General features: G+C 32.8%; 1 protein-coding gene across 1 annotated transcript in view; it reads left to right on the top strand.

Moving 5' to 3' along the window:
* Window positions 1-18772, top strand: part of CASD1 (CAS1 domain containing 1) — a 68159-nt gene that overhangs the window by 22837 nt on the left and 26550 nt on the right. Inside the window, exons 4-12 of the mRNA XM_061197780.1 lie at window positions 1170-1214; window positions 2241-2303; window positions 6472-6516; window positions 6952-7075; window positions 8295-8509; window positions 10132-10554; window positions 11598-11687; window positions 17340-17459; window positions 18467-18623. Coding sequence (XP_061053763.1) covers window positions 1170-1214; window positions 2241-2303; window positions 6472-6516; window positions 6952-7075; window positions 8295-8509; window positions 10132-10554; window positions 11598-11687; window positions 17340-17459; window positions 18467-18623 — 1282 coding nt within the window. The remainder of the gene's footprint in view (window positions 1-1169; window positions 1215-2240; window positions 2304-6471; window positions 6517-6951; window positions 7076-8294; window positions 8510-10131; window positions 10555-11597; window positions 11688-17339; window positions 17460-18466; window positions 18624-18772) is intronic.

The following is an 18772-nucleotide window of genomic DNA, read 5'->3' as shown; positions in this document are numbered from 1 at the left end:
CTATATATAAAATAGGTAACTAATAAGAACCTGCTGTATAGCACAGGGAACTCTACTCAGTACTCTAATGGCCTATATGGGAAAAGAATGGATATATGTATATGTATAACTGATTCACTTTGCTGTACACCTGAAACTAACACAACATTGTAAATCAACTATACTCCAATAAAAAATTTTTTTTTAAAAAGTCATTTTGGGAAAAGATGCTTAAGCAGAACTAATAAGAATTTTAAAATTTAGCTTGTTGATAAAAGCAAACATTATTTCATTATAAAAACAAATACTGTCTGGTTAAATTAATGAAAACATTTCAACCTTGGTTTTAGGAAGAGAATTAGCTTCTTATTAACCACCCCTGTTCCATCCTGGATATTTAACTATGAAAGGATTTTTATTCTTTTTATGGAACACTTAGTTACAAGAAGTTGTTGTCTCTGGATTTTAATTTTTTTCTACAACTGGACTATTTATTTACTGCCTTCTAAGTGAAATCTACAATAACTTAGAGTCATATATGTCCATTCCTGTTTAGACAGGGCCTGTACTAGTATACTGGTGAGAATAGACTAGATGTTGCTGCAGCAACAACCATGCTACAATCTTAACACTTAGCACTGCTTGTCCTAGGTGGTTTGGCAAGGGGCTTTGCTCCATGCAGTCATTCAGGGATTTTTGCTATTGGAATTTTTACTATTTTCTAGTTGTACCATTTGGGACATTCAACCTCATCAGTCTCTGTATCAGGTTAAGGCAGAGACTAGAATTGCCCTGGGAACTTCAGCCTGGAAATGACCCATATTACATCTAGCCATATTACATTGGCAGCAATCGGTCTCTACCATAGATAATAATACTAGGACTAAATTTGAATCATGGGAAGCTTGGCAAAAAGATAATTTATATAGGCGTGTTCACATACCTGCTTATTCATAGTTGGAGTTTTATCTTTAAACTACATCTTAGATGTTGAAGATCACATATAAACAGTTTAATATCACTTATTTTTTGGTAGTCTATGCAGGTCTTTTCCCCTTCAGGTTGAATGTAGTTAGTTGGGATATGGTGTGCAAATGAGTCAACAAAAGCAGCTAAAGGAGGAATTATTTACATACAGTTAATCTACACATTAATATTTCTCTGTTGTCTCTCCCCCTTTTTTATGGCAGCATGAAAACATTCCTTTTGAAGACAAGACTGCATCAGTTAAAGTGGTAAGTTCATATAACAGTAAGCTAAATGTTATAATGTTGAAACTATTCATTGGTTAATTTATTTGCAGATCAACTAATGCTTTGAACATGCTAAATGTATTTCAGTGTATTGAGAGCAGATAAGTAGAGTAAGATAATTTAATAAATGTGTGCACTATTTTGTGTAATAACATAGAAAATTTGGTCTCTCAGATTTTTATCCAGGAAAAAAATAATCTTGTACGTTAATTTGAAACCAGTATGTATTTAGGATCAAAGTTCATAAAAGAACATATATTAATTTCTTGAATTCCCAGTCACAGGTGACTTCTAGATACTGAGAATCCAGATGGGGATCAAGACAACAATGTCCTAAATCTAATGGAGTTGATGAGTCATTATAGTTTTCTATGTGCAATTAAACATGGGATAAGGATGGCAAAAAGGAAAAAGTGGGGCAATAGAAATGTATAGAACAAGGAATTATTAAAAGTAGTTTTCCTCCTTGAGGAAATAATGTTTTAACTGAGGCCTCAAGCTAGTTAGGCTTAGGGGGAGAATTTATGAACATTGTAGGCAGAAGGAACTGGAACAAAGCCCTGGAGAAAAAGGAGCGCATAGAGCATTGCAGGAGCTGAATGAGAACCAACAGGACACTTAGCACGGGGGAAATGGCAGGAGAAAAGACAGAATGTCTAGGCAGAGGCCAGATCCTGCAGCTTCTTAGGAATTTTAAGGACTTTGGAATTTATTCTCAGGGCAACTGATTGAACGTCCTTGAATACTTAAGCAGGGATGTGGCAAGATCAGATTTAAAATTTTAAAACATTACTCTGACTAAAATGTGGGGAATATTTTAGAGAAAAGCAACAAGTGGACGTAAGGAGAACTATTGTGAGATTCTTGCCAAAATGAGATGAGAGATGAAGATATTGTAGATAAGGTAGTGTTTTACTTTTAAGTACTCTATAAGAGATATGTTAAAGTTTATTTTGAATGGTGGATACAATATTTTCTTTGACTTCTTTTCTTACATTTCTCTTTTAGGATTTTCTGTGGCATCCAGAGGTTAATGGTTCTATGAAACAGTGTATCAAAGTGTGGACTGAGGTCTGTATTTGAAAATATAGGCCTTGCTGGTTTTGAGCAATCAGATTTTGAAAGCTCATTCTCCCATACTCACCTGTCCCACTCTCCTGTACTTTATACCAACCTTTTTGATTTCGACCATGCTGGGTTGATTATCACTTTACTGAGAGAGCAAAGTTTTGATCCAATACCTCTGTTGTCACCATTCTAACCCTATGGTGATTATGCTTATACCACACTTTACTGATTTAAAACTTTCTGTTACTGTTGTAGCTCAGTTAATTCAAACTCAGATAATCTTTCTAGCACTATATACATTCTCTTGAGCATTTGTCCACTTTGTTCTTCAAACTCATGTCCTGATACTTCAGGAAACTTTTTTTTTTTAATATTCTGTTTTTTTCCCTTTTATCATTATATTTGTGACCTAAAAGTCGAGCCTAATGTGTTTTGGCTCGTAATGTTTGGAGATAAATTAGATATAAGGCAAGTATGCTGTTAACCTCAGAAAACCCCTAACTTCTCACAAGTCCACTTTGGGACTTCCATAGTCTCTCCATATAGCTCCTTGTCAGTCCTTTAATTAAACCTGTATTCTTTTCCAGAGGTATTTGCATTTGGGATTGGTAAAACAATATTCAATTTTGTTGACCTTGTTTTGCTTAATTACTTGTGTTGCAATGATATTTTTCTTTGCTTCTTTTCACAATAAGTGTTTGGTACGGCAACCAAATAGACTTTGGTAGGATCCAGTGAGAACCTAGTCAACATTTTTAACTTTGTTTCTTTAAGAAAATGTTTAAGTTTTCAAAAAACAAACATGCAGACAACTTCTAGAATTCAACTTTCTGGAAAATTGGAATCTCACATAATTTTGTTTTGTTTTTATTGATGTGATTTTAAATGTCCAGAAGTATAATGTTATGAGTATATTTCAGATGATTTAAACATGTGTTTTACCTTTGTGCTGGACCTGAAAGTATATCCATTAAAGTAGTAGAAATTCACAGTTAAACAAACGTCAGTGTAATATAATTTATAAGTCAGGCAAGATCACAAAAAACCTTTGTTATTTACTAACCTGGAGATATATTGCATATTCAGATCTTCTGTTCTTATAATTTGCTAACACTAGTTTTTGGAGCTTTAGATTCTGTTGTAAAACTCCTTATGATTATTGGGGGAGAGGAAAGATTCAACTTATTTGGATAGATGGCCATGTAATCACCTGAGATTGATTAGTTCATTGGTTTCAATCAAAGAGTATGTATGTATGCATGTATTTATGTATTTATTTTTTAATATTTCCATAATAAGCTGCTAGATCCTGAGAATACAAAGTTCTGTATTTTTATTATGTATGTACTATTACTAGCTTTGTTCTAGGTATTAGGAATGTGACTGGAAATTAGCCCCAGTCTCAGGCCTTGAGGAATGTGCAATCTAGTAGATAGTGACTTTCTTATGAATAAAGGTATGATAATATGAAGGGTAACAGTAGAATTGAGCGCAAAGAACTATGAAAGCACCATGGAGAGAGGCACTTAGGATGAGGGTTGTTTAGAGTAGTGAGGATCTAAGAAAGCTTTACAGAGGAGATAATATTTCTAGAAGAACAGTGGATTAGAAAGATATACTTATGAACTGAAATAGCCTTACAGATACTTACAGGCATAAAAGCAAAGTTGAATTTAAACAACTCTACTGTTATCCAACAGATATTTATAAATCAGCTGCCATATTTTAGGCACCAGGCTGAACTCTGTTGATACCCTGGTTAACATAACAGAGTTCCTCTCCTCAAAGAGCTTCTAGGTGAGTGACAGATATAGGTAATTAAGGAAACCAGCAACTTAGATTTAATTCTGTCGGTGAATGGTAGTCATTAAGTCTGAGCTACTTAGATGGATTTGGGGAGTCTTGGTATGGAGTGAGTTGATATTTGAGGTGACTTGAATAGAAATAATTGAATAGGCAGCAAGTATAGATTAAATAAGAGAGTATAGGAATGGAACTATAAAAAAGATTATGAGAGGAGGTAGTAAAAGGGGTAAGAGGAAAAGCAGAAGAAGAATAACTGTAATATCACACACAGGGAAGGAAAGAGTTTTAAAAAGTGGATAGTAGTGTCATTTTAGGAACTATATAGGGTAGAATGAAACTACAGGACTTGGCAATTCAGAGTTCATTAATGGGCTCTGAGGGCAGTTTTAATGGATGGTTAATTCAAAATCAAAACATGATAAGTTGAGGCATAAATGAGAGATATAGGAATTAGCATAGTGAAAGCGGAATGCTCTTCCAAGTAATCTGTTGGTCAAGAGTGTGAACGGGAAGAATTTGAGAGTGAGAAAGGATTGAAGGAGCATTTTTTGAGGATAAAGATGATTTAACATTTTGTGGATTGAGGGAAGAAAGAAGAGTAGAGAAGGATGAAATGGATAATTCAGGAGTCTGAGGAGATAACTTATGGATGTAACTCCAGAAGTAAAAAGGGAGGAGATATAAACGCAGAGCAATGGGCTAGCCATTAAGCAGAATAGGAACATATTTTGTTTACTCTCCTGTCAGAGGAAGGTAGACTGGGTGAGCATATGGACAAAGTTGTAAGAATGGAGGAAGGAAGGCAAGAGCACACAAGCCAGATGAATTCTGTTTTCTCTGTGAAGTTTGAGAATTAGGCTTTGCCGAAAGTGAGGAGGAGGACAGGAGGGACCTGTGTAAGGGAAAAATGATTTGGGATAACCACTGTGAAGAGTGAGAAAGGGAGCCACCTACGGATGAGGAAAAAGTTTCACTGAAGTAGCAATGTAAGATGGAGCATGCTAGACTGGAAACTGGAATATCTCTGACGAGAAATAGATTAATTTTGTTATTACTTTTCTCTGCTTTCATAGTTTTCTCCACTGAGCATGTTTTACCTTCATAATGAGACAGTGACTGTCATTTCTATCTTTATATATGGGTTGGACTTTTTCTGATTTCTTGTTTTTAATTGTTTCTTGTGCACATGATTGTATCATCAGATCTTCTATGTTGTGGAAGATGCATTGAACCCAGTAGTCGGAAGACTTAAGTTCTGGCTTTGTCCCTGCCAGGCCTCAGCAATAGCTATAAACCTTTCTGAGTCTATAGCCTTTTTTTTTTTTTAATTTTATTTATTTATTTATTTATTTATTTAGGCTGTGTTGGGTCTTCGTTGCTGCGCGCAGGCTTTCTCTAGTTGCGGCAAGCGGGGGCTACCCTTAATTGCGGTGCTCAGGCTTCTCATTGTGGTGGCTTCTCTTGTTGCGGAGCACGGGCTCTAGGTGCCTGGGCTTCAGTAGTTGTGGCACATGGGCTCAGTAGTTGTGGCTCGAGGGCTCTAGAGCGCAGGCTCAGTAGCTGTGGCTCACAGGCTTAGTTGCTCCGCAGCATGTGGGATCTTCCCAGACCAGGGCTCAAACCCATGGTCCCTTGCATTGGCAGGTGGATTCTTAACCACTGCGCCACCAGGGAAGTCCCTATAGCCTTTTTTTATAAGATATGTATAATATCTTCCTGCCTATCTAACAAGTGGCAAGAATCTATATTAAAATGAGCTAATTTAAGAGAAATACTTAGTAAATTACTAAGTACTATATAACTGGTAGTATTATTAATAGTATAATTTGCACTAGGTGAGGATCTCTACCAAATTACTCGGTTTTTTCCCACATTATGGTCTATAATAATTATCAGTTTACTTTGTTAAATACATACTAGATTGGCTTTCCCAAAAGATCATGTTTCTTTAGAGCACTGCATTTTATTTAACACTTAAACTGTATACCCTGTAGGCTTCCAAGAATACTTTTTAATTGGCTGACATAATATACTAGAGCTTTACACAGTTTACTCAGAATTCAGAATAATATTAGGCTGTGTTAGATTTCAGTAGTGTTTTTTTGTCTTTGTTTTTGTTTTAAAGAACACCAAAGAATTAGCCATACAAGCCTCATGCCATCCTGTATAGTCATATAACCATGTAAGGTTTTAGGCATGGGGTGTCCATCTTATTGTAACAAGAATCTGATAAGGAACCCTAGAAAATTAAAATGCATTTAAATGGAAGAAGAACTTAAATTTAAGGGGAAAAATTAAGGGATATTACTAGCGTTAATTTCCTGAACTGAATATAACACTATTATAAAGATTTTTCTTTCTTCAGGATTCTGTTGCAAAGCCCCATGTGGTTGTAGCAGGAGCTGCCACAGTAAGTTATTATCTGTATTCTTACATAATGATTTTTGTTTCATACTTAAGAACATGCTAAGAAAAAATTAACTGATGTTATATAGAATTCTTGATTATACTTATATTTTCATTCCTATTTCTATTAATTAGTTAGACGGATAATTTTTTTAAAAGATCTGAATGAACTTAGGAAACTTGATGGTAAATGTCAATATTATTTTATATCTAAAATTACGTTCTTCTTGAACGTTATACATTGAAAGTAATTTTATATCAGCTTTTTATAACTGCCTTCATATATTTCATGAAATAATTTGACCATACTTTATTCTAATATTGAATAAGAATGGGAATTATCTTAAAATAATAACCTTTGTTACAATAGAGGAAATTATATACTTTAATTTTTCTGTGACAAATACTGAATTAATGCTTAATTTTTACTTCCTCTTAGTGGTCTATTAAAATTCACAATGGCAGCAACGAAGCACTTTCCCAATATAAAATGAACATTACCTCCATAGCACCACTTTTAGAAAAATTGGCAAAGACTAGTGATGTTTATTGGGTCTTACAAGGTAAGGGATAAGTAATGAAAAAAATGTCATTTTGTATATATTTTGAGACATAGGTTTCTATTATCTTCTATTTCAAGAAACAGAATTACTACTTTATGAGAATAAATTTTGAAATAAGGTTTGAAAAATTAGAATAAATTTGAGCTCTTTGCTTTCCTGTTTTGAACTTAAGGAATAGACAGACTAATAAATACAATAAGTAAAAAAAAATTAATATTAAATAAAGAGATTCTCCAAGGAACCTTAGCAGGTAGAACAGCTGCAGAATATAACAAAGAGAATAAGTCCTAAAGGCAAATAAGATGTTTGCCTCTGATTTTTTGATTTCTTACCAAGTATATTTATTGTGATTGGGAAATAGAGAAAAAATTGTCTGGTTCATAATATTAGGTTCATTGGAAGTAAATATTCTTTGGAATCGACAATATATTTAAATTCAAACCAGTTAGTTTATACTTGGTAATGAAATTCTTTAAGAGAAAGTTGACATTAGATCAACTCATTTCAGGAGTTTATTGAATGTCCATTATTTAATGCCTAGCACAATATGAAATGCCTTGGGTATTTTAGCAATTCAAGTTGTTTGTCAGAAACTCTTATGATTGTTTCCAAGTTTAATGTCAAGCTGAGAGAAACAACACGGTGGTGATAATCTCTTCCAAAATCCCAATTTCATTTACAGACTCATTGTTAACCTTTCTATTACTAAAGTGAGGAAAAAGTTAAATTTAAATGATTTATGGTAAGTGATAAAAGACCTCGATCCTTAATAATATTACCTCCTAATTGTGTGAACAAAGTTTGCAAAATGAATCAGCAACAGGAGGAAAAAAAGATTGGCTGCTATTCTTAATTAGGCCATCTTCCATAATCCAGTTTTAAACTCCGGTTACCTGCTATAACCCAGCATCCAAAATTTTTAAACTCTTAAGACATGCTAGAACATAAAAATGTTTCCTGAAAGCTGTGTACCTCAGAGAGAAGAGGTATAAAAGTTCTTTAACTTTAAGAGGGTTATGGATTGATTCAAAAATTGAATACAAAATAGGAAATCTATTGTAAACCTTGGCCAACTTTACTTTAAAAAGAATTATTAAGTGCTTGGAATTCTCTGAACTTTAACAACAAAATATGAAATGCAGTTAACTAACTTGCACGATTATAATTTCTACCAGTAGGGATTTTTAAGCGTATTTTTTAAAATATGTTTCATGTGCAGATCCTGTTTATGAAGATCTATTAAGTGAAAATAGGAAAATGATCACTAATGAGAAGATAGATGCCTACAATGAAGCTGCAATCAGTATTTTGAATAGCAGCACCAGAAATTCTAAATCGAATGTTAAGATGTTCAGTGTTTCCAAATTAATTGCTCAAGAAACCATCATGGAATCTTTGGATGGCTTACATCTTCCTGAATCAAGCAGAGAAACTGTAAGAATTCTTGTATCTGTCAGTACAGACCGTAATATCTAATTGGTTATAGCTATATGTCACTATAACGTGGTAATAAATAATTTAATTGCAGTCTTAATTACTTGCAGTTATTCTATCTAAACATAGATCTAGAAATAATTTTGCTTTCCATCACCTAGCTGAATATATAAGTGAGAGTTTTAGTATACTCTAAGGGAGAAAGTTATGGAAGGGAGGAAATGCGACTTCATTTAGGAGTGCTAGTTACTCTTAATATCCCTTGTTTCATATAAAGCTTATAAGTTCTCAGCACACTTATGTTTGAAAACTACTGCTTTATATTCTCTTTGCCTTGAACCTTAAATTTACAAGATTAAACTTCTGTGAAGAGCACATTTTTTTAATATGTAGAATGATTTTTATTATTTCCTTCTAGTTCTGATACCCTAAGCATGATTCAATGTACAAAGTAGATACTGAACAAATCTAGATTGATGGGTGGAAAAGTATTTTAGGTTAAGTACAAAAGAGAACTGCATAATTATAAATTTTCACACATAGTACAATAGATATTATTTAGAGTTATTGTTTTCTTATAAAGCAGTGGTTCTTAACCTTTTTGAGGATCACATAACCCTGTATCTGATAAAAAGTAATGGTTCTATTCCTCTCCTGAAGAAAAATATATGTCTGCATACACACACACACGGTTCTCCATATTTTTTCAGGGGCTTTGTGGACTCCCTGGAACTGGTTAAGAACCTTGGGATGGAGTTTGTAGGCTAGTATCTGCAAGAGTTCCAGGCTCAGAGTCTCCTGAAGTCTCAGAGCTAAGAGAATGAGATTTTCTAAATAACTGAGTACTTTGAATGTTTTAGGCTTAAATAATATAATCATCTTAAGAGTTCTAGGGGTACCTAAACTATAAAGTTTTCATAAACTAGATTTGACTGAACCTTCAACTAGAAATACTTAACAGCTTGCCTAGAGTATTTTTATTATAATGAAACCATGTTGAAGATTCTATACTTTATTTAAAATTAGAAATCTTAAAACTGTTGAATCCTAAGTGATCCATAAACTGTAAACCAAATGAAGGGCATATTATAAATATTGTTAGCTAAGAATTAATTATTTTTGGTGGCAGTTATTTTATATTCTTTTTTCACATCTAAAGACTGGGACTCTATCTTAAGTATCTTGGTATCTTTTGTATTGAAAATCTGCTAATTAAATTTCTTTGGTCCTTGACATCTGTCAGTATTTTTGTAACCAAAGGTCACAGCCCATTAACAGCCATGAAATCAGCATTTTTTTCTTTTTTTAAAGAATAGAATGGAAAAAAGTCAGATGCATTCCCAGTAGTAAGGATAGGTATTGTTTCCCATATATGTGTTCTGAGTCACATTCTAAAATGAATTTTTCATTATGGTTAATAACCCAAGAAGTTGGAAAAACCCTGAACTAGTTATTTACAGATTGAAGGAATACCATTATTTACATGAGTGTTTGGGAAATCGTAGCAAAAAGTACAAAAACGTTTTGGTTTCAGTGCTGAAACGGTAATATTCACAGGAGAAAATCTAATGGGAAATACATTACTGACAAGATAATAATGAAATAACTTGATTTGTTCACAGAGTGCAATGATTCTTATGAACGTGTATTGCAATAAGATTTTGAAGCCTGTAGATGGTTCCTGTTGTCAACCCCGGCCTCCTCTTACTCTCCTACAGAAGCTAGCTGCTTGTTTTTTCGCTTTATCTATTATTGGATATTTAATTTTTTATATAATTCATCGTAATGCTCATCGGAAGAATAAGCCTTGTACTGATTTGGAAAGTGGAGAAGAAAAGAAAAATATTATCAATCCCCCAGTGTCTCCATTAGGAATACTTTTACAGTCTTTCTGCAAACTTGGCCTGATCATGGCTTATTTCTATATATGTGACCGTGCAAATCTATTTATGAAGGAAAACAAATTTTATACACATTCAACTTTCTTTATTCCAATTATCTACATCTTGGTTTTGGGAGTATTTTACAATGAAAATACTAAGGAGGTAAGAGTCATTTTCTTTTTAGTTCATGTTATCCTTTTCATCTCATTACAAAGTGTAGATTAAAGAAATAATATCATTTATCATGCCATAATATACAAACATTTACATATATAGAAGAGGATGAAGGAATATTGCAGCTGTACTTCACTTAGTGGACTCTTAACTGTTGCTTTTTTGAAACAGTTTAGAGAAAGTTCAGAGTTTCATAAAGATTGTTGAAAAGTTGGAAAATAATGACCTGTGAAAAAGATATCATGATTTGGTGTCATTTTGCCTGCTTGAGGATGGAGAAAGTTGAGGTGCTCCCAATTTTGTAATGGTCTTCAAACATGAGATACTATTATCTTTTATAAGTTAAAAACATATAATTATACTAATAAACACTTGTTATATTTATATGTGTATATAGTCAGACATGTACACGCAAATTAGAACTTACATAATAATGTGGGCACTGTTCACAATCTTCTGAATTCCTATTTTAGTATTGCTGTAATTGCTCAGAATATTAATGTAACTCCTTTATAAGTCATGATTTATTTGAATTAATAAATTCTATTGTAAGACATAACTTTCATATGAGGATGATTAATCAGTTCTTCATTTCCAGTGGGAATATTCTAGAGAAAATAAAGTATAATAAAGGAGCTTTTTTTTTTCACAATAAAGTATAAAAGAACTGTAAGATCTTTTCTAACTGAAATTCTAAGATTTTCTTAAAGAAAATTATAAAATGACACTTTTTTAGATTTACAAACACATCTGTCATAGTTTAAAAGTAATCTTAATATAAAACCATAAGTATCAAATATTTAAAGTCTCTTTTATATTCATTTTCAAATTCATATTATACTTTAAATAGTTTTATTATCTCTTTTATCAAGAAATAAAATGACAATCTTTAACTGTTTTTCCCCCAAGGTTCTTTTGAAAGAAGCATTAGCTTTATATCCTATGAGAAAAATGTTAACATATTTAATGTATACTGTCCAAATAATAGCTTCATGATGAATTTTAAAACAAATTTTGATTCTTTTACACAGACTAAAGTGTTAAATAGAGAACAAACAGATGAATGGAAAGGCTGGATGCAACTTGTGATTTTGATTTATCATATCTCTGGAGCAAGTACAGTAAGTATTTTGAATTTAAGTTCTGAAAATATAGGAAATAATGTCACTTTAATGTTTCCTTAAGGGCACCAATTCTTTTGTGTTTTATATTCTCTACCATTTGGAGACCCTTCTTATTTCCCACCCAATTTTTCTGTCTTCCCATTTTTCTCCTACCATCTGACTCTTTGAGAAGGTATAGTCTTAAAAGCAAAATAATTACTTTTTAAAAGATAAAGCAATAATTTGTATTTACTTTGCCTTAATTTTAATGTAGTAGGAACAGCTAATAATCTAAGGGTATTGTTTCATGTCCTGCTGAACAACTAAAGTTATCAAGAAACTTTCTAGATGATACTTAATTGCAAAGGATTTAGAATAGGCAAGTTACTATTAAAAGAAATCAAATTAGATGATTATATTTTATATTCTATCCTTCACTGTATGTTAGGAAGTTTGACCAACCATTTTTATATTTTTAAAGTTTAAAAACTTAGAACTCTCTTGCCCCAGTATTCAGAGTACTCAGATACCGATGGTCTGCTGTTGTTGACCATGTATTATGTGCCATACTTCATAAGTATTACCACTTCCATGAGATGGAAGACCCTTCCTTTGCTCACCTAGTGCCCTCTGTACCGGGACAAATCATTTTTCCCTTATTTGTAGGTGTCTTTTTATATCTTTTAGACTTAGGATTCTCATGATATGGGGACATCTTGGATTTGGTAGGGGTAGAAAAAATGTGTTCAGAATTGTAACATTACAGTTACATACATTTAAAACAAGCTTTTAAGAGTAAACCTAGGTATCTAATAACCACTTTCACACAAGTTTTTATAGGGAAGGTACAAACTGATTTCTATAAAATATGTTTTAAAAATTTAACAAATTCTTTCATAATTTGGGAACTACTGAACTGGTTTTTATTGCTTTATTTGCTTATATAAAGCACACGTCTGTAAACAGTAACTTAACATAGAATCAGTGATTCCATTTAACACTGAGTCAATGTTAAGTTGAGATAATAGGGGAGTGTTGCCCAGAAAGGAGTATTTTGAAATTTCCATTGCAGCATTTAAGAAGGTAAACAATACTAGGGTTTTTCAGATATCTCTAACAATTAGAAATACTAATGTTATTCTTCATTAAGTCTCTTTATTATTTTCAAAAATTACTGGTGATTTTATGGATGGCTTGTTTGAAGGGCAAAAGGCAGAGGAAGAAGTATAATTTTTACTGAAATTGTATGGCTATGATATGTATATTTGTGACAGCAGTAAAACTCCTGTGACACTGCAGCTGAAGGGGACCTAGTGAATTCAAGTAACTGTGGAAGAACCAAGACAATAAAAGAGATCCAAAGCAAGGAGAGATGAAGATAGTAAGAATTAGTTCATAAGCCCAGTTCAGAATTTGTAGGATAAATTTAGCAGATTTTCTAAAAAGTAAAGATGAATATTGAATCATAGAAATATCTCTGACATATGAAGAAAGATTAGTTTAATTTGAGTGGGGTGGGGAGAGGGTTTTGTTTTAAGAAAATGCCGCTTAAGACATAATTAATTGCTGACATATAAAGGGTAATAGTACTGTGTAAAAAAATATATATATATCAGATAGAAAGAATTAATGGCAGATTCAGTTCTTCAATTCATTGATTCCAGAAAGGATTTGGATCATCAAAGGATGAAAGCAATTTGGCATTCTATTATAATTATTTGCCAAGCTAGCATTCTAATACATCTTAGACTATATCCCAATACATTCTAAGTTACAATTTAAAAACATCTATATTCTGGAAGGACATACTTTTCATTAACAGATCAGTTGTTATGATTAATTAACATATCCCTGTTCATTCATATAGAATTTTGTGGTTAAAAATTACGTGTATCTACACTGGCAAAGCATTATTAGCATGGGTTATAATGTATTTGGGGACTTGATTCTTGGATATTTGTGGGATTACCCTCATTAAAAACTTTTTAATGGTCATGATTATTTTAATTACCTAACCTTAATGCTTTTTATTTTGAGTAAAATGTGTCAGACTTTAGTTGTGCCATGTTTTTATAGTAAAATAGAAACTATGTCAAAAATTACAGAGAATTATTAAAATAATCCAGATGGTCTGGCAGATTGCAACTGTTGGTGTAAACATTCTTTTAAACATAACTTATATCTGATATGGATAAAATATTGTGAATGAAATACAGAGAGTGCAGCAAGTTAGGTATATACAGTAGATGATTTTGTGTTCCATTGTGGCTTTTTCTCCTTTGAGAGTTTGTAAATAACTTCCAAACTCAGGGACCTGAATAAAAGGTCTTAAGGGAAAATTTGTGGGGCTAGAAAAAGAAGAGAACCAGCAGTCAGCCTATTAATTCTAATGAAATTGGGTTCTCAATACACTTTTAATACTAAAATTTTGTTGTAAGTAATACTTGACTCCTGAAAGACAAAAAGGAAAACAGTTCGAATTAAAGGAGACTAAAGAGGAATGAAAACTAAATGCAATGTGTGATTCTTGGTTCAAGGTTCCTAAATCAAAAAAAAATTTTTTTAATCATAATGGATATCACTGGGACAATCAAGGAAACTCATATATGGATTGTACGGTAGATACTATTATATTTATATTAAATTTCATGGGTATTATAATGATAATATAAGAAACTAGGTAAGAAGCTTTTCTTACAAGAAACTATTCTTCCTTAGGCGATACTTGCTAAAATATTTAGGAATGATGTCACATGGTCTGCAAATACTTTTGAATAGTTCAGCATGGTAAATAGTTGTTCGTTGTACTATTCTTGCAACTTTTCTGTTGGTTTAAAATATCTTAAAAAGTTGGGAGAAGTATTACATGAAATTTGTAATAATCCAACATTGGTAGAAACTTGGCAAATTGTTGTGATAGTGTTTAATTCAATTTAAATGGTTGTATTTACTGTTTAAATATCACCAAGTCTAAACATTGTAGGCCCAGACCCAGTCTTGAAGGGACTCAAAAGCATGTGTTATGGAGAATGGTTCAAGTAATTGGGAATGGTTAGCCTCGGTTTGACATCTGTTTTCAAATACTCATAGAACTATCAGATGTAAAAGTGATTAAGTGCGTGCATATGGCTCTAGAGTTAGACTGTCCATTTTGGTGGCCACTAGCCACACGTGGCCATTGAGCACTTGAAATGTAGCTAGTCGGAATTGAGATGTGCTGTAAATGTGAAATATATATCAGATTAAGTATGATTAATTATAAATGCATACAAAGTTCAAAAGCTTAGTATGAAAAAATATGAAATATCACGGTATATGTTGGAATGATAATATTTTGGATATATTGAATTAAATAAAATGTTTATTAAAATTAATTTCACTTATTTCCTTTAACTGTTTAAATGTCTGGCAGCCACATTAAAAATTTACCATGTGGCTCACATTTTATTTTCATCGCACAGCACTGCCCTAGAGAGCTTAATTTGGTAGCTTTTACATAGAGTTTGATTTCAGCTTTTCATGGAAAGGAACTTTATAGCAATTAATGACCATCTGAAAATGGAATGGATTGCCTTGGGAATTTGTGTGTTTTCTGCTATTAAAAAGTGCTCAGATACTTGAAGGGAATATTTTAGAGTGCATTCAAGAATGAGGTAAAGATACAGGTTTAGGTTAGATAAGTTTTGAGGCTATTTCAATACTGTATTCCCACCTTCATCCCAGTGATTCTAATATGTTACACGTTCATTGAAAATTCCTGATCTAATGATACGACATTTAAAAAGAACTAATGATGAAAAGCAATAAATATAAACTCTAATATATAGATTGTTGGTGCTAAAGGAACTCAAAAGAAGGAGAAATGACTTTCATCTGAGAGTAAAAGATTTGAAAATTTGACCAGGGCTCTAAAGAAGAATAGGATTTGTATAAACAAAATGTGGTTAGGAGAACATTCCAGGGTAGAAAGAACAGGTAAACAAAGGAGAGGTGACAGGAAAGTACAAGAAAGACCAGTTCAGGAGACAGAGAATCTAACAGTTTGGCTAGAGTGGAGACTATGTTGAAGAATTTATGACATTATAATTCAGGGGGGTTTTCCTTCCAGAAAAAAATGTTATCCCTCAGAAAAGAAAAAGATGTGTTCAAGGATGCATTCAAGGATATATACAAAAGATGCATATGTTCGAGGCCTTATAAAATCTGTTTAAAGCGTCTGCTCAATTATCTTATTTTATCCTACAAAGTGTCACTTGGGGAAGACATGTTAAACTAAAATGGCCCTAACCAGTGTTAAGGCTGGATAATTACAGAGGTGATCAGATGAGTCTATAAAATAGAAGCCAAAAAAATGTTTACATAGATTTAGTAATTATTCCTAAAAGAATGGCCTTATAATTACAAAGGTTAGATGTCACTAAACAAGCCTTTTAAAGATCATTTTAAAAAACAGTACACTACCTGTGTTTTAGAGATCGTGACTATACACCTAAAGGACTAATAGGTGGTGGGGAGAACACATGACAGTGTTCTAAGGTTAAGAGAGTTAGGACTTGTAAATGAAATAATATTTCCAGTGACTCCCATAAAATAGAGATTAGAAATATGTTATATTTCTTTCAGCTTAGACAGAAGTGAAGATGTGATGCTCTGAAAACTCATGGTAAAGATGAAACATTGATACAGGAGTGTAAAATAAAATTGTTTTATAAAATAAGATTAGAAGGGAAATAATATTTCTGAATTATGTTTGCATATGTTTTTTAAATGTAATTTTTGCTAAATAATCAAATATTTTAAGTAGTCATGTGACAATTTTATTTACAAGTCTAAATTGTGTATATTTGGGGGGCCAAAAATGTAGGATTTTGGGGGGTTTTTTTGGTTTTTTTTTTGGCTGTATTGGGTCTTTGTTGCTGCGCGTGGGCTTTCTCTAGTTGTGGCGAGCGGGGGCTACTCTTCGTTGTGGTGTGCGGGCTTTTCATTGCGGTGGCTTCTCTTGTTGCGGAGCACGGGCTCTAGGCATGCGGACTTCAGTAGTTGTGGCTCGTGGGCCCAGTAGTTGTGGCTTGCAGGCTCTAGAGCGCAGGCTCAGTAGTTGTGGCACACAGGTTTAGTTGCTCCGGGGCATGTGGCATCTTCCCCGACCAGGGCTTGAACCCACGTCCCCTGCATTGGCAGGCAGATTCTTAACAACTGCACCACCAGGGAAGCCCTTTGTTTTGTTTTTTATCTTATTGAGAAAATGTGAACTCCAGAGTGACCTTGTATTCAGCATATATATGGTGATTAATAATTATGGATATCACATATTTAATTCAAATTGGATGAAATGTACAAAGCGCCTCACATTTATTAACTCATTCATTCCTCACAAGACCCTTTGAGGAAGGAGAAGATAGTCTCATTTTGCAGTTTAGAAACTCAAATTTAAGTTTAAAGTCACATAGCTAATAAGTGGCAGAACCAGAATTTGAATCTAGGTCTCTGATTCCAAAGTCTACTTTTTTTAACCCCTGGTACAAGGCTTAATTTTTGAGAATAAATCTTTTCATTGAGCTAATGCTGAATGATAATGATGCTCCACTATCTTGGTTAAATTTACTGGTTATGATAATTTAGGTATAGTTAGTGTCAGCATGTATTTCACCTGTTTATTTTTGTCAACAGTTTTTGCCTGTGTACATGCACATTCGGGTTCTGGTTGCTGCGTATCTATTTCAGACAGGGTATGGGCATTTCTCATACTTTTGGATCAAAGGAGACTTTGGAATCCATAGAGTATGTCAGGTAGGAATGCACTGTTATTTGTTTTCTTTCATTTCAACATGCTTTTGTGCCTAACTGTTGAGAAACTATAAATATGTCTATTTTAAGGCCATGGATAATTTGAATTTATGACATAGCACTTTAAAGTTTTGTTATTTCCATGTTCTATGGTTAATAATCAAGATAAATAATTTATTACTGAGGGATGAAAAAATAGAATTTAGATGAATGTATAATAAAAGCAAAAGGGAGAACATTGCTGATTCACTTTAGTTTTGTAGAAATGTACAGTTACATGGGATTGTTATAACATGCTATGTTTTCTGTCTCTAAGAAGAGGATTAATATTTTTTGTTTCTACCTTGTGCTAGGAAGTTTGTAAACATTATTTTATTTACCCTTCATTGCAACCCTGAGTTGTGATCTTTATGTTTACAGACAAGGACACTGAGGCTCAGAGAGGTTAAATAATTTGCCTAAGGTCACACTGTAAGTGATAAAGCTCTAATATTAATCTGCTCAAATTCTGTGTTCTTTGATATCACACTGTCTGAAATGACTGTTACAAAAGTCCCAAAGATACTTTTGATTTTCAAAGACAGTTTTTAATTTGAGTAATATTATTTTGTAGCTATTAAAATGTTCAATTTAATACCAAATGAGGTAAATCAGCATCAAACAGAGATGAAATGGACACCCTTTTGTTGAGGTAATCTAATCTCTGTTTATGACCTGTAGCTCTAGGAAGGAGATTTATAATTCTTTTGCTGCATTTAACAAGATGGCAGTTATAGCCAGAGAACAGCTCAGGTTGGTGCTTTGCTGGGATTCAGTTAATATAATGATGCATAAATATTTTATATTCAACTCTTTACAATGATTTTAAAATAAATGTGATTTTAGGGATTAGTAAAACATACTTGTACAGTTATTATTTTAGTCTTAAATAAACATTTATACTCTGTCAGAATCTGTCTGCTTTTCTTGCATACCTGGAATGAAAACCATTTTCTCCTCCTTTTTAATAGGTCTTATTTCGTCTCAATTTCCTGGTAGTGGTGTTATGTATAGTAATGGATCGGCCTTATCAATTCTATTACTTTGTCCCCTTGGTCACTGTATGGTTCATGGTCATATATGTTACTTTAGCACTGTGGCCACAGATAATCCAAAAAAAAGCAAACGGTAAATATACTCTCTTACTAATGTTAATGAATATATTCTTTCAATGTAAGTTCCTTTTCAGTTGCTAAAGGCTATTATTTTTATTGAGACATGTTGACAGTTTAAATTTATGTGTAGCATTGACATTTTGAAATTTCGTTCTTAAATTA

This window comes from Eubalaena glacialis, chromosome 8, assembly GCF_028564815.1.
Source record: "Eubalaena glacialis isolate mEubGla1 chromosome 8, mEubGla1.1.hap2.+ XY, whole genome shotgun sequence".
Lineage (NCBI taxonomy): Eukaryota > Metazoa > Chordata > Mammalia > Artiodactyla > Balaenidae > Eubalaena > Eubalaena glacialis.
Note: the sequence above shows the minus strand (reverse complement) of the source record. Positions and strands in the feature narration are given on the sequence as shown.